This window comes from Salmo salar, chromosome 19 (genome assembly GCF_965601325.2).
Source record: "Salmo salar chromosome 19, fSalSal1, whole genome shotgun sequence".
In the NCBI taxonomy this organism is placed as follows: domain Eukaryota; kingdom Metazoa; phylum Chordata; class Actinopteri; order Salmoniformes; family Salmonidae; genus Salmo; species Salmo salar.
The window spans coordinates 21,212,563-21,229,132 of record NC_138309.1 but is presented as its reverse complement, the minus strand read 5'-3'; the positions used below and the strand labels follow the sequence as shown (position 1 = coordinate 21,229,132).

Sequence of the window (16,570 nt, the reverse complement as noted above, 5' to 3'; positions counted from 1 at the left end):
AATCAAGGACTGCGATGGGTAAAATAATTACCCTTTTTCTCTCCCTCCCGCTCCCCCCTTTTGCTTGGGGCCATTAAAACTAATCCTCTTCGGCCTGCTGGCGTCTGTGGCATCAAATCAGCTGTAACAATCAACTGTCCTCACACTTCACAGCTCTAATTCTCCTGAGTTTGTCAATACCTGCTCTCTCCTCGCCCAGGAACGGGCTGTCTGGGTGTGTGGTGGCTAATTGCTGGTGGTGTTCCTTTTTGCTGTCTAAATTGATTAGGTGGGCATGTGCAAGGGTACTCCAACATTACCATTTCACTTCTTAGAATTGAACTGCAAAAAAAATATTTGGAGGCTTAGATGAAAGGGGTATCAATTTTCTACTCATCTACTCAACTCTGATCTCTGGCAGACACTCCTGCTTGAACATTTTTAAATGGACATGAGGTGTGCATTTATACATTTTTCTTTCTCTCTCTTTTGTATACATCTACCCTCAGCTGGCTAGGATCTTGTTGTTTAATTGGTGTAAAATACAAGTTAAAAGATTAAGGGTGTTTTCATCTGGTAAATGTGGAATGGTGACAATCATTTTGAGTAACTAAAAGTATATTTGTTCTGTTCTAGAACGTTTAGATATTAAAAGGAATTCAAGGCCCCAATATAAAAGATGGAACACACATTTCAATCCTCTACCCCTTCCTCAATCTAACCCTTGGCAAGTGAGAAATGGGTATCCCAATAGGTGCTGTCACCTGTCATAAAATACAGATCAATGCTACCCCATGGGAGCTGGCAAGAAGAAAGTAATTTTGTCTACTATGAAGTGATTTTACATTTCTTCAATCCATATTACATGAAAACTCATTTTACAAGATGCTGTTTAATAGGGGGATTTACATTTCAGTTTCTACCTGTCTGTTGCACTACAATTACCCTTTCTGTCTTCTGAGACAATCATCAGTCTAAAAGCTTCAGGAAGTATCGCCTTAGCACTTACTGCTTTTGTTAAACTTTTCATAAAACACTGTGCTCATTCGATAAACTACCCCATGAACTGGAATTGTTTTCAAACAGAAACAAAATATGTGGTAGTAATGCTAAATTGGCTGAAGGTGGATAGTCTCTCTTTTTGCTGTGACTTTCACAGAATTTAAAAAAATGTAAATACCCAGGTCTGTTGTAATCCTATTTCAGATGGTCATCTTGAGCTCTCAAAACTGCATTAAATGGTTTGTGGTCCTTGCAATAATTAAACAGCAGACAGTGTAGATAGATGGATTGAAACCAATGGGATGTAATGAAATTGAGCAGGGACAAGCCATAGGTAATGCTGCATTCGTAATCAAGTAGGAGGTGGGAATTTACTAGTTGTGAAGTTGTAAATACCAGTTGGATGCATTCACGTGCTTTGAACTCATTGAGAAACACTGATTGGTTAATGGTCATCATGCTGCGTAAACCATAAACTAAAAGTACAGCTATCAAGCTTGTACACAAATTATAGTGTTAAAAAATATATATTAATAGATCGCTTTTTATAAATCATGTTTTGTTGCATTTAAATGCCAAAAATGCTGTTGTTGAGCATGTGAGAGAAGTGGGAGCTCAGGATGATGAACGAGATCCCACTAGTAATTACATTTATATTTTTGTCATTTAGCAGACACTCTTATCCAGAGCGACTTACAGTAGTGAATGCATACATTTCATACTTTTTTTTCTCTTTTTTGTCCGTACTGGTCCCCCGTGGGAATCAAACCCACAACCCTGGCGTTGCAAACACCATGCTCTACCAACTGAGCCACACGGGACTACAATTACCATTTGGAGGGCCGTTAAATATTTCCCAGTTGTATGTAATCTCTTCCCACTTGGTAATGAATGCAGCATCACAATAAGATGAGGTATGTGACATGGGTTCTAAAAAGGTCTCGAACAGTCATTCTGATTCCCATGTAAAATAACCTTTTGAAACATCACCAACAATATTTTTCCAGCTAAAAATGCTCAGCATTTTTGAAAAATGTACTTTTTCTAACTATTAGAAAGTTAAAAAAAAACAGCCTGAGTGGGCAGGGAGCTCACCTAGATGGACAGTTATTAGAAAACACCCATGTCAAGTAACATGGACACAGTGATCAGTGTTGAGGTGAGATCATCTCAAGCTAATTTGCTGATACGCAAAGCAACTCATACAATATTGAACATTGCATGCAACATCCAATCCTGTCACACATCACATTATGGTTTCACAAATGATTTATGAATTGTCAGCACTGTTTTATCGAGCTAGCTAGTTCATCTTGGACTATTAGAGTTGAAACTAGACAGGGTGAAGTATGGGTACACTTCATATATGCTATATCATGACTATCAATGATATCAAAACATTTTGTATGAAACCTATTCTTTGGTGGGGTTTTTCTGCAGTTGTCTTCCAACATTCTTGCATGAATATTCTGTTTGCCATGTCTCATGATGTAATGACATGACAACGGCGTCAGAGTTTTGGGCAACCCTTCCCCAGCTTTTGTACCATGCTGGCTGAATACCTAGCTAGCCAGTGACTTGCTAACACCAGACACAGATGAAAGCAGAAACCTATAAGTATCTTTGCCTTAGATTAATAGGGGAAACCTATAATTATACTGAAAAAATATATAAATCAATTTAAATGAATGTATTAGGCCCTAATCTTTGGATTTCACAAATGGGCAGGGGCGCAGCCACGCTCTGGGAGCCAGGACCAGCCAATCAGAATATGTTTTTCCCCACAAAAGGGCTTTATTACAGCCTATTTTAATCAGCTGTCCGGGTGGCTTGTCTCAGACAATTTTGCAGGTAAAAAAGCTGTTGAGGCAAGTTGGACGTACTGCCAAATTCTCTACAATGACATTGGAGGCAGCTTATGGTAGAGAAATGAACCTTTAATTCTCTGGCAACAGCTCTGATGGACATTCTTGCAGTCAGCTTGCCAATTGCACACTCCCTCAACTTGAGACACCTGTGGCATTGTGTTGTGTGACAAAACTGCACATTTTAGAGTGGCTTTTTATTGTGCAATGATCATGCTGTTCAATCACCTTCTTGATATGCCACACCTGTCAGGTGGATGGATTATCTTGACAAAGGAGAAATGCTCACTAATAGGGATGTAAACAAATTTCTGTTCAACATTTTAGAGAAATAAGCTTTTTATGCATATGGAACATTTCTGGGATCTTTTACTTAAGCTAGTGAAACATGGGACCAACAATTTACATGTCGCATTTATATTTTTGTTCAGTATATATTTGCTGACACGCTGTAGTCAAATAGCTACCGAGCTATGTAAACTACACCGATATACGGAGACTCCTGCAATGTTGGTTACAAGGCAGTACTTATTTAAATTAGCAAAGAGAATAAAATGAAACGTCACAAAATGCCCTTAATAATCCCACCTCCTGAATCAAAGTATTTGACATGGGGGAGGGGACTTGTAACTATATGATAAACTTTATAAATATAGAAGAAATAGTCATATTTCAGACGCTGGTTTTATCCAAATATCATAAAAACACATGATTTTGACTGTACGGGACCTTTTTTAAGAGGAGAAAATTATCCACCATCTAAGCAAAGCCAAAAATCATGGATCACAAAAACTATATAATCCTTCTGTTGGGTAAGTAGTAGTAGACTATCTTTACTGGAAACATATTTTACTTAACAGCTTGAGACTTCTGAATGTGAATAACCAATTGGACATTTCAAACGATGATAGTATCATACAGTACCAGTCAAAAGTTTGCAACCCCTACTCATTCAAGGGTTTTTCTTTATTTTACTATTTTCTACATTGTAAAATGATAGTGAAGACATCAAAACAATGTATGAAAGGACACATTTGGAATCATGTAGTAACCAAAAAGTGTTAAACAAATCTATCTATCTATCTATCTATCTATATATAGAGATAGATAGATAGATAGATATATATATATAGATATAGAGAGAGAGAGAGATATATATCTATATCTATATCTATATATATATAGAGATAGATCTATAGATATCTATCTATAAATATATATATAGAGAGAGAGATAGAGAGATAGAGATATATATAGAGATATATATATATATATATATAGAGAGAGAGAGAGAGAGCGAGAGAGAGAGAGAGAGAGAGAGAAATATATATATATATATAGAGAGAGAGAGAAATAGAGAGAGAGAGAGATAGAGAGATAGATAGATCTATAAATATATATAGATAGAGATAGAGAGAGAGATATAGATATCTATCTATCAATATACACTGCTCAAAAAAATAAAGGGAACACTTAAACAACACAATGTAACTCCAAGTCAATCACACTTCTGTGAAATCAAACTGTCCACTTAGGAAGCAACACTGATTGACAATACATTTCACATGCTGTTGTGCAAATGGAATAGACAACAGGTGGAAATTATAGGCAATTAGCAAGACACCCCCAATAAAGGAGTGGTTCTGCAGGTGGGGACCACAGACCACTTCTCAGTTCCTATGCTTCCTGGCTGATGTTTTGGTCACTTTTGAATGCTGGCGATGCTTTCACTCTAGTGGTAGCATGAGATGGAGTCTACAACCCACACAAGTGGCTCAGGTAGTGCAGCTCATCCTGGATGGCACATCAATGCGAGCTGTGGCAAGAAGGTTTGCTGTGTCTGTCAGCATAGTGTCCAGAGCATGGAGGCGCTACCAGGAGACAGGCCAGTACATCAGGAGATGTGGAGGAGGCCGTAGGAGGGCAACAACCCAGCAGCAGGACCGCTACCTCCGCCTTTATGCAAGGAGGAGCAGGAGAAGCACTGCCAGAGCCCTGCAAAATGACCTCCAGCAGGCCACAAATGTGCATGTGTCTGCTCAAACGGTCAGAAACAGACTCCATGAGGGTGGTATGAGGGCCCGACGTCCACAGGTGGGGGTTGTGCTTACAGCCCAACACCGTGCAGGACGTTTGGCATTTGCCAGAGAACACCAAGATATGCAAATTCGCCACTGGCGCCCTGTGCTCTTCACAGATGAAAGCAGGTTCACACTGAGCACGTGACAGACGTGACAGAGTCTGGAGACGCCGTGGAGAACGTTCTGCTGCCTGCAACATCCTCCTGCATGACCGGTTTGGCGGTGGGTCAGTCATGGTGTGGGGTGGCATTTCTTTGGGAGGCCGCACAGCCCTCCATGTGCTCGCCAGAGGTAGCCTGACTGCCATTAGGTACCGAGATGAGATCCTTAGACCCCTTCTGAGACCATACGCTGGTGCGGTTGGCCCTTGGTTCCTCCTAATGCAAGACAATGCTAGACCTCATGTGGCTGGAGTGTGTCAGCAGTTCCTGCAAGAGGAAGGCATTGATGCTATGGACTGGCCCGCCCGTTCCCCAGACCTGAATCCAATTGAGCACATCTGGGACATCATGTCTCGCTCCATCCACAAACGCCACATTGCACCACAGACTGTCCAGGAGTTGGCGGATGCTTTAGTCCAGGTCTGGGAGGAGATCCCTCAGGAGACCATCCGCCACCTCATCAGGAGGATGCCCAGGCATTGTAGGGAGGTCATACAGGCACGTGGAGGCCACACACACTACTGAGCCTCATTTTGACTTGTTTTAAGGACATTACATCAAAGTTGGATCAGCCTGAATTGTGGTTTTCCACTTTAATTTTGAGTGTGACTCCAAATCCAGACCTCCATGGGTTGATAAATTGGATTTCCATTGATTATTTTGTTGTCAGCACATTCAACTATGTAAAGAAAAAAGTATTTATTTATTTTTTTGAGCAGTAGAGAGAGAGAGAGAGAGAGAGAGAGAGAGAGAGAGAGAGAGAGAGAGAGAGAGAGAGAGAGAGATAGATTATTTGAAAATCTTCAAGTAGCCACCCTTTGCCTTGATGACAGCTTTGCACACTCTTGGCATTAACTCTACCAGCTTCATGAGGAATGCTTTTCCAACAGTCTTGAAGGAGTTCCCACATATGCTGAGCACTTGTTGGATGCTTTTCCTTCACTCTTTGGTCCAATTCATCCCAAACCATCTCAAATGGGTTGAGGTCGAACGATCAATTAAATATATGAAGTTACCCAATATCAAAACAAATCCTGTATGAATTATAGGCACTCATGAAGACACACATACTCATAAGTATCACATATCGATAAGAAAGCTTGATTCTGATGTTTTTTTCATTATATTTTCAGGTACTTCTGTATATCAAGTTACTGCTTCGGACGCTGATGACCCAACGTATGGAAATAGTGCCCGAGTTGTCTACAGTATTCTCCAAGGACAGCCATATTTCTCTATTGATCCCAAAACTGGTAAGACACAATATTGTACACATTATCAACTTACTTTGAGTGAATGCAGTGCTGGTTTTAATTACTGTCATGAAATAGAATCAACGTAAAATATTTATACATAGTATAAATCGTCGGATATGCAGTGATTTTTTTATTGATACTTCGGAAATCTCTCCACAACGGCACCTTGGGCAAATGACATACAGTACCAGTAATGATAGAAGCTATCTCTGAAATGTAAGCAAACTACAGCTATAGAATACCACAGTATAAGTCATAATACTCATAAAACATATAAATAACTACAAATGCCATGATGATCTGGACGAGACTACCAAATCGAGGCAAAGGTAAGAATCTCTGATTTAACTCTGTTTGCTAAATTTAGTAATAAATAAATTGGCTACATGTTTTTTAATTGACAGTTCTACTTTGTGCAAGTTTTAGATTGGGCTCCGTTTTTTTGTGTTGTGCTGCTGGCGGTAGGTGCACTTGGTTCAGAAGCCCTGTGCACCAGGTAGACCATTTAATTTGTATAAAAATACAAGCTTTGCCTACCCGGCGGAACAGGAGATCTTTGGCTAAATCGAGTGCACCTACTGTGCTGTCCAATCAGATAGCCAATCGGCTAGAGGACCAGCTGTTCCGGAAGACTGTGACCATGCTCTCCGTAGCCGGTGTGAGCAAGATCTTTAAACAGGTCAACATTCACAAGGCCGTGGGGCCAGACGGACTACCAGAGTGTGTACTCAGAGCATGCGTGGACCAACTGGCAAGTGTCTTCACTGACATTTTCAAGCTCTCCCTGACCGAGTGTGTAATACCCACATGTTTCAAGCAGACCACCATAGTTCCTGTGCCCTAGAATGCAAAGGTAACCTGCCTAAATGACTACCGCCCCGTAGCACGTCGGTAGCTATGAATTGCTTTGAAGGTCATGGCTCACATCAACACCATCATACCGGACACCCTAGACCCACTCCAATTCGCATACCGCACCAACAGATCCACAGATGACGCAATCTCAATCGCACTCCACACTGCCCTTTCCCAACTGGACAAAAGGAACACCTATGTGAGAATGCTGTTCATTGACTACACCTCAGCGTTCAACACCATAGTGCCCACAAAGCTCATTACTAAGCTAAAGATCCTGGTACTAAACACCTCCCTCTGAAACTGGATCCTGGACTTCCTGACGGGCCACCCCCAGGTGGTAAAGGTAGGCAACAACATGTCTGTCACGCTGATCCTCAACACAGGGGCCCCTCAGTGGTGCATGCTTAGTCCCCTCCTGTGGTCCCTGTTCACCCATGACTGCATTGCCAAGCATGACTCCAACACCATCATTCATTTTGTTGATGACAGAACAGTAGTAGGCCTGATCACCGACAATGATGAGTCAGCCTATAGGGAGGAGGTCAGAGACCTGGCAGTGTGGTGCCAGGACAGCAACCTCTCCCTCATTGTGAGCAAGACAAAGGAGATGATCGTGGACTACAGGAAAAGGAGGGCCGAACAGGCCCCAATTAACATCGACTGGGTGTGTAGTGGAGCGGGTCAAGAGTTAAGTTCCTTGGTGTCCACATCACCAACAAACTATCATGGTTCAAAAACACCAAGACAGTCGTGAAGAGGGCACAACAAAACCTTTTCCCTCTCAGGAGACTGAAAAGATTTTGCATGGGTCCCCTGATCCTCAAAAAGTTCTTCAGCTGCATCATCGAGAGAATCCTGACCGGTTGTATCACCGCCTGGTATGGTAACTGCTCGGCATCTGACCGTAAGGCGCTACAGAGGGTAGTGCGTACGGCCCAATACATCACTGGGGTCAAGCTTCCTGCCATCCAGGACCTATATACTAGGCAATGCCAGAGGAAGGCCCAACAATTGTCAAAGACTCCAGTCACCCAAGTCATAGACTGTTCTCTCTGCTACTGCACGGCAAACGGTACCGGAACGCCAAGTCTAGGTCCAAAGGCTCCTTAATCAAATGGCCACCCGGACTATATACATGGACACCCTCCCCCCCTTTGTTTTTAGACTGCTGCTACTCACTGTTTATTATCTATTCATAGTCACTTTACCCCTACCTACATGTGCAAATGACCTCGACTACCCTGTACCCCCGCATATTGACTCAGTACCGGTATCCCCTATATATAGCCTTGTAATTGATATGTCATTTTGTTACTTTTTATTTAATTTTTTACTTCAGTTTATTTAGTCAATATTTTCTTAACTCTATTTCTTGAACTGCATTGTTGGTTGAGGTCTTGTAAGTAAGCATTTCACAGTAAGTTCTACACCTGTTGTATTCGGAACATGTGGCAAATAAAATTTGCCTACCTACAGCTTCCACATCCCCGGCCACAGCAAAGTTTGACGCTAGCCTACGTGAGATTTCATAACTTTTACAACCATGACTAGAGAGAGACTGTCAAAGAATACAGCAAAGAGCAGCTGTTTTTATGAGTGAGTTCATGTCTAAGTTTTATTCAACCTTATTACTCAACATAAAACTAGTAATTCTCTCTACTTCCACTCGCGCTACAGCTGCAATGAATTAGCGAAGTGTATCGATAGCCCTGTGTTTTTATTATTATTAGCAGCTCGTCGTGTCTTTTAATATCGAGGAATATTTCACTTCCTCTGGTCATAGTAACAACTTACATTTTTGCCTGAGGTAGATGCGGTGCGACTCGAGTTTGGCCATTAGGTGCAAAACTGTGTCCCTTCTCTCTGGTCAGTCTCACCGAAGGAATGGAAGTAGTAAGCAGGGACCGTGAGAGGCGAACCCTCTGCTGCTTTCTCCCTCCCTGCTTCCACTGAAGCTTAATACCGTGTTCAAACCAACTAGGAACTCGGAAATCTCTGACTTCCGATTTCAGTGCGTTCAAGACAAATGGGAACTCGGAAAAAAATTGATCCGGCTGGGGAAATTTGTTTTGAATGGTCATCCAACTCGAAAACATCTTTCTAGAGCTCTGACTTGCCAACCTGATGTTCACTGACATCATTTTGTCTGAGTAGCCCAGTCATCTTGAAACCCCATGGCCATCAGACGAAGGTACCATCAGTCTAGTAAAATTAAAAAGCTAAGTATTTAAATTTATTCTTCACTGAAGCTCGCAAGTACTACAACAATATCTACAGTGCATTCAGAAAGTATTCAGACCCCTTCTTTTTTCCACATTTTGTTACGTTACAGCCTTATTCTAAAATGGATTAAAAAAAAAAATCCTCAATCTACACACAATATCCCATAATGACAAAGTTAAAACCGATTTCAGCATATCTATTAAAAATTAAAAACAGAAATACCTTATTTACATAAGTATTCAGACCATTTGCTCTGAGACTCGAAATTGAGCTCAGGTGCATCCTGTTTCCATTGAACGTCCTTGAGATGTTTCTACAATTTGGAGTCCATATGTGGTTAATTCTATTGATTGGACATGATTGGGAAAGGCACACACCTGTCTATATAAAGTTCCCATAGTTGACAGTGCATGTCAGGGCAAAAACCAAGCTACAACATCGAAAGAATTGTCCGTAGAACTCCGAGACAGGATTGTGTCAAGGCACATATCTGGGGAAGGGTACCAAAAAATGTCTGCAGCATTGAAGGTCCCGAAGAACACAGTGGCCTCCATCCTTTTTAAATGGAAGAAGTTTGGAACCACCAAGACTCTTCGTAGAGCTGGCCATTTGGCCAAACTGAGATATAGGGGGAAAAGGGCCTTGGTCAGGGAAGTGACCAAGAACCTGATGGTCACTCGGACAGAGCTCCAGAGTTCCTCTGTGGAGATAGGAGAACCTTCCAGAAGGACAATCATCTCTGCAGTAATCCGCCAGACGGAAGCCACTCCTCAGTAAAAGGTACATGACAGCCCGCTTGGAGTTTGAGAAAAGGCACTTAAAGGACTCTCAGGCCATGAGAAACAAGATTCTCTGGTCTGATAAAACCAAGATTGAACTCTTTGCTATGAATGCCAAACGTCACATCTGGAGAAAACATGGCACCATCCCTACGATGAAGCATGGTGGTGACAGCATCATGCTGTGGGGATGTTTTTCAGCGGCAGGGAGTGGGAGACCTGTCAGGATCAAGGGAAAGATGAACAGAGCAAAGTACAGAGAGATCCTCGTTGAAAACCTACTCCAGTGCACTCAGAACCTAGACTGGGGTGAAGGTTCACCTTCCAACAGCACCACGACCCTAAGCACACAGCCAAGACAACGCAAGAGTGGCTTCGGGAGTCTCTGAATGTCCTTGAGTGTCCCAACCAGAGCCGGAACCCGATCAAACATCTCTGGAGAGACCTGAAAATAGCTGTGCATCGACGCTCCCCATCCAACCTGATAGATCTTGAGAGGACCTGCAGTGAAGAATGGGAGAAACTCCCCAAATACAGGTGTGCCAAGCTTGTGGTGTCATACCCAAAAAGACTTGAAGCTGTAATCGCTGCCAAAGGTGCTGAGTAAAGAGTATGAATACTTATGCAAATGTGATATTTCCGTTTGTTGTTTGTAATTTAAGTAAAAACATTTGTAAAAAATTGTTTTTGCTTTGTCATTATTGGCTATTGTGTGTAGATTGATGAGGGAAAATATATTTTTTTCCATTTTAGAACAAGGCTGTAACCTAACAAAATGTAGAAAGTCAAGGGGTCGGATTTCTTTACAAATCCACTTTATTTTGTTATCAAAGCTTGAGTTTTGAAATATAATATGGTCTGAGAAGAACAATATTGGCACGGCAGGTATATATCCAATATGCTGTGATAATGTATTTGGCCTAATGCACTGTCATGACGTTGGCCTGTTGGGGAGGCTTATGACCCCCATAAATACCTTTCCCCTTTTCTCTCTCTCTCTCTCTCTCTCTCTCTCTCTACTCTATAGAGTTAAATCTTGTAAAGCCTTTGTAACACGCCGAAAGGATGAATTTCGACTATACCAGCCAGAATATAGCATGAGCTTAAAGTTTGGCAACTTGGTATGAACTTTGAGCTCTTATTCACTAAAGAAGTGACACCTCCTAGCCGTTGCGTTAGTGCAGCAACTATAGACGTGGGCTAGGAGAGGACGGACAGAGTAACCATTCTACCACGCTCCAGTTCACCACTAGACATTCTTCAGAGGATCAGAGGTTCATGCTGGGCCATCCCACCTTCCATCTACGACCAATTACTGAAGCGCAGCTCAGAGTAAATATTTATTGCATTTTCCTTTTTCAAATGGGCGGTTATTTAGACTGCATAAGATACTGTATTTACGAGCTGCCTACGGCACGATAGAGACACAAAACCTTTTTGCTCCTCAGTCTTCCCGCTCTTTCACTCAAACCCAGCCCCCTTTCTTTGTGTAACTAGGGATGTTTTCCTTTATGACATAATTTGTAATCAATGTATGATACATTCTGTGTATATGTAATTCTGTGTGATTATTTAGGTACTTGGTAAATAAATAAACCAAATTTTGTATTTTTTAATCGGAGTGGTAGATTTTGGCTTGCATTTTGACTGCGAAAGTGATCTTGGCTCAAAAAAGTTTTTATTATTATTTTTTATTTCAGGTAAGGCAATAAATAGGCCATAGTAGCAAAGTAATTACAATTTAGCAGATTAACACTGGAGTGATAGATGAGCAGATAATGATGAGCAGATGATGGTGTGTAAGTAGTGATACTGGAGTGCAAAAGAGCAGCAAAGTAATTAAAACCAATATGGGGGATGAGGTAGGTAGATTGGGTGGGCTATTTACAGATGGACTACGTACAGCTGCAGCGATCGGTTAGCTGCTCAGGTTGGTGACCACTGCTTTAAGGTATTGTTCAGCTCCCTATTTACTCTTTAGGCCATCACTAACAATCTCCTCTGAGGTAATTTGTATTAGATGCACTCTCTCTCTCTCTGAGCTACAGTCAGCCTTTAAAATAAAATAAAAAAGATAGAAAGGTTTAAAACTGTTTCACTGTTTCAAATGCATATTTTGTTTTAGATGACCTTACATGATTCTATAAAATATTTAATGCGGATGGCAAAGTGCAAGTGCACACAATACTTCTGTGTCTGTAAGATGGCAATGGTGTGTAGCATACATATGTGTCTCGTAACATGAACTACTCACATAGAAGCAATGCTTTAATGACCTAGATGAATGAAAGATGACTTGAAGAATAGTTCAGATATGTCTCTTGGTAAAGTCTCGCCATAGAAATGTATATGATAAAACATGTTGCAGTAGAGCATTGCAACCTACCGTATGTCCCAACAAAATTAACATCTCCCCATTGCCTAATCAATAACTGGATGTTGAAACCTCTGTAAATGCAGTTGATATTATTGAGTGTAAAATGGTTCATTGTTATTCTGCACCAAGCATACAGTATGTAATGGTCATTTTTACCCATATGCAGCAGTATGCTCTTGGTCATATATCCGATGGGTTGTTTTGCTCGGGCTGACTCTGCATCTTGTCTGCATTGTAATTCAGTATGGGGCATGAGGCATGGAGGGAGGTGCAGGGATGTGTGTGTGGGGGATGTGATCGAAGGTGTAGCCAGCAGCTGCTCTCACCACTCCATAGCAGTGTTAGCCATGCATGCCAATACAATACTGTCTCTGTCTGCTGTTTTAGTAACTCATCTGTCCAATCCTTTTCACTAACCAAAAGGTAGCTGCTTCAAATACCTGAACCAACAAGGTGAAAAATCTGCTGATGTGCCCTTGCGCAAGGCACTTAACCCTAATTTGGTCCATGGGTGCCGTACTATGGCTGACCCTGTAAAAGAACACATTTCAATGTACCTATCCGGTGTGTGACAAATAAAAAACATCAAAACTACAACGAGAGTCTACTAAGGGCTATAGCATAGAGGGTATCGGAATGAGTTTCCTATACAATTTGTAGTATCTGAAAGGTTTATGGCCTGGTGCCCGTTTCCCAAAAACGAGCACGTGACTCTAGTGTGTGTGTGAGAGACTACTGATGGTGTTAAATCAAGTTTTCTGATTATAATGAAAGGTGTCTGGCAGTATTCGGTTCTGAGTCCAGTACTTTTTATTGTATACATTAACAATCCTGGTTTGTCTGTAAAATAATTGTAACCTGTATGCGGACGATACTGTGTATTCTTTTGCCCCCACTGTTGACTATCTGAAATAGTCTTTTATTGTTTTACAGAAAACCTTTATTGATCTTAAATTCATATTGAAAGCAGGTAAAACAAAGTATATGTTGTTTTCTAGAGCACACAAATTGTTATAATGATTTAAGCATATGTACCTTGGATGGTCCCAACATTGTTCGTTTATGTCCCTGCTTACAAATATCTGGGCATTTGGATAGGTGATAAGCTGTCTTTTTAAAAAGCATATTTATGAGTTAACTAAGAAGTTGGGCTTCTTCTATAGAAATAGGTCATGCCTCTCAGTAAATATTAGAATGCAGATCATTCAGTTGACATTTATTCCTCTCCTAGACTATGGCGACATCATCTACATGAATGCAGCTGCCACTTCATTATAGCCGTTAGAAGCAGTTTACCATAGTGCACTTTGTTTTATCACGAATGACAGGTTTTGCACTTATTACTGCTTTCTCTGTCAGAAAGTAGGATGGCTCACGTAGGTCAAAGCACTGCATTTTATTCATTTATAAAGCCCTTTTGCTAAAACTCCCACATTACCTGACATCTTTACTTACCCATAGACGCACGAGTTACCATACCCGATCACAGCGATGGCTAACTCTGGAAATTACGTATGTTGCGACAGACTTAGGACAATCTGCTGTAAGTTTCTTTGCACGACATTTATGGAAAAAATCTTCAGAGTTCCCTACATATGGATGTATTGGTGCCTTTCGGGCAGTTCAGGGTGTTGATTGAGGACACTTTTGCTGAGTAGTGTGATTGTTTTTCATGAGTGTGTTAAAAAAAAATTTATGTCTGTATTTACATTTTCTGGTGTATTTATGATGTGTAATTTCTTGTGTAATTGTAAGATGCAAGGCTACCTTAAAAAAATAGAAAGATTCAGACTACTTCATTTTTCTTCATTTTGTTACATTAAAAGACTCATTCTAAAATGTATGAAATAAAAATAAAGCTTCATCAATCTACACACAATACCCCACAATGACAAAGCAAAAACACGTTTTTAGAAATGTATGCAAATGTATTAAAATAAAAAACACCCTTCAAATCATATCAAATTATTTGTCACATGCGCCGAATACAACAAGTGTAGACTTTACCGTGAAATGTTTACTTACAAGCCCTTAACCAGCAGTGCAGTTCAAGAAGAGTTAAGAAAATATTTACCAAGTAGACTAAAGTAACGCAATAAGAATAACAGTAATGAGGCTCTATACAGGGGGCACTGGCACCGAGTCAGTGTGCGGGGGTACAGGTTAGTTGCGGTAATTTGTACATGTAGGTGGGGGTGAAGTGACTATGCATAGATAATAAACAGTAGCAGCAGTGTACAACAGGGAGGGAGGGGGGGGGGGGGTCAATGTAAATTGTCCGGTGGCAATTTTATTAATTGTTCAGCAGTCTTATGGCTTGGGGGTAGAAGCTGTTGAGGAGCCTTTTGGTCCTAGACTTGGCGCTCCGGTACCGCTTGCCGTGCGGTAGCAGAGAAAACGGTCTATAACTGGACTGGAGTCTCAGACAATTTTATGGGCTTTCCTCTGACACCGCCAATTATATATGTCCTGGATGGCAGGAAGCTTGGCCTCAGTGATGTACTGGGCCGTTCACACTACCCTCTGTAGTGCCTTACTGCCAAATCCCGAGCAGTTTCCATACCAGGCGATGATGCAACCGGTCAGGATGCTCTCGATGGTGCAGCTGTAGAGGTTTTGAGCATCAGGGGACCCATGCCAAATCTTTTCAGTCTCCTGAGAGGGAAAAGGTATTGTCGTGCCCTCTTCTCTACTGTCTTGGAAAATGATAGTTCATTGGTAATGTGGACACCAAGGAACTTAAAACTCTCGACCCGCTCTACTACAGCCCGTTGATGTTAACCTCTTCACTATAGGGGGCAGTATTTTCACGGCCGGATGACAAACATACCCAAATTAAACTGCCTCCTACTCAGACTCAGAAGGTAGGATATGCATATTATTAGTAGATTTGGATAGAAAACACTCTGAAGTTTCTAAAACTGTTAGAATGATGTCTGTGAGTATAACAAAACTCATATGGCAGGCAAAAACCTGAGAAAAATCCACGAATTTGCACTCCATCGTGGGGATCAACACTAACACCTTATCTCCCGGTTGAAATTCCCCCAGGGTAGCCTGCCGGTTATAAATGTGCCGCTGGTGCTTTTGTGCTTGTCTCATGTGCTCTCTGACGATGGGCATGACTGTGGCTATCCTGTCTTGCATTGCCGTGACGTGCTCTATGACACTAGTATACGGGGTGGATTGGTGCTCCCAGATTTCCCGAGCGATGTCTAAGATTCCCCAGGGGTGCCTCCCATATACCAGCTCAAAGGGGAAAAACCCCAGTGAGGCTTGAGGAACCTCTCTAATGGCAAACATCAGATACGGCAACATACAATCCCAGTTTTTCCCATCCTTATCGATTATCTTCCTGAGCATTGACTTCAGGGTACGGTTGAATCGCTCAACCAGCCCGTCCATCTGAGGATGGTAAACCGATGTCCCCAACTGTTTCACCTGCCACAATTTACAAAGGTGGTACCCTGCTCAGTAAGGACATAAAGGGGGTCCCCTGGTCAGTAAGGATCTCCTTTGGAACCCCTACCCGGGTGAACAAGAGCATTAATTCTTTGGCAATATTTTTGGAAGCCATCATCCGAAGGGGAATGGCTTCTGGGTAGCGAGTGGCATAATCTAAAATGACTAGCTAGAATGTATTGGTGCCCTCTGGTGGATTTGGGTAGTGGGCCCACTATATCCATCGCTATCCTCTCAAATGGCATTTCGATTATGGGGAGTGGCACTAACGGGGATCTAACAGCTGGTCGGGGAGATGTTAAATGGCACTCTCCACAATGCCAAGCCACTTCATCCTCCCCTACTAGCACCTGTGAGGTTGACCCCTGGGAGACCTCTTTTCTTGGCTTTGGTTGAAGGCCCCATGCTTCTTCCTGCTTGGTCAGGGTTGTTGACTTCTCAAATATGTCATTCTTTTGGCCTAACTTTGCAAATTTAGGAAAGTATCTACCAAATATTACATCATATGGCATCTTTGGGACCACGCC

At 41.7% G+C, this 16,570-nt stretch overlaps 1 protein-coding gene across 1 annotated transcript in view; it reads left to right on the top strand.

The window, feature by feature from the left end:
* The window catches only part of LOC106578564 (cadherin-18), a 231,088-nt gene that overhangs the window by 89,318 nt on the left and 125,200 nt on the right, over positions 1–16,570 (top strand). The window contains exon 4 of the mRNA XM_014157549.3: positions 6,222–6,341. Within this exon, the coding sequence (XP_014013024.1) occupies positions 6,222–6,341 (120 nt within the window). The remainder of the gene's footprint in view (positions 1–6,221; positions 6,342–16,570) is intronic.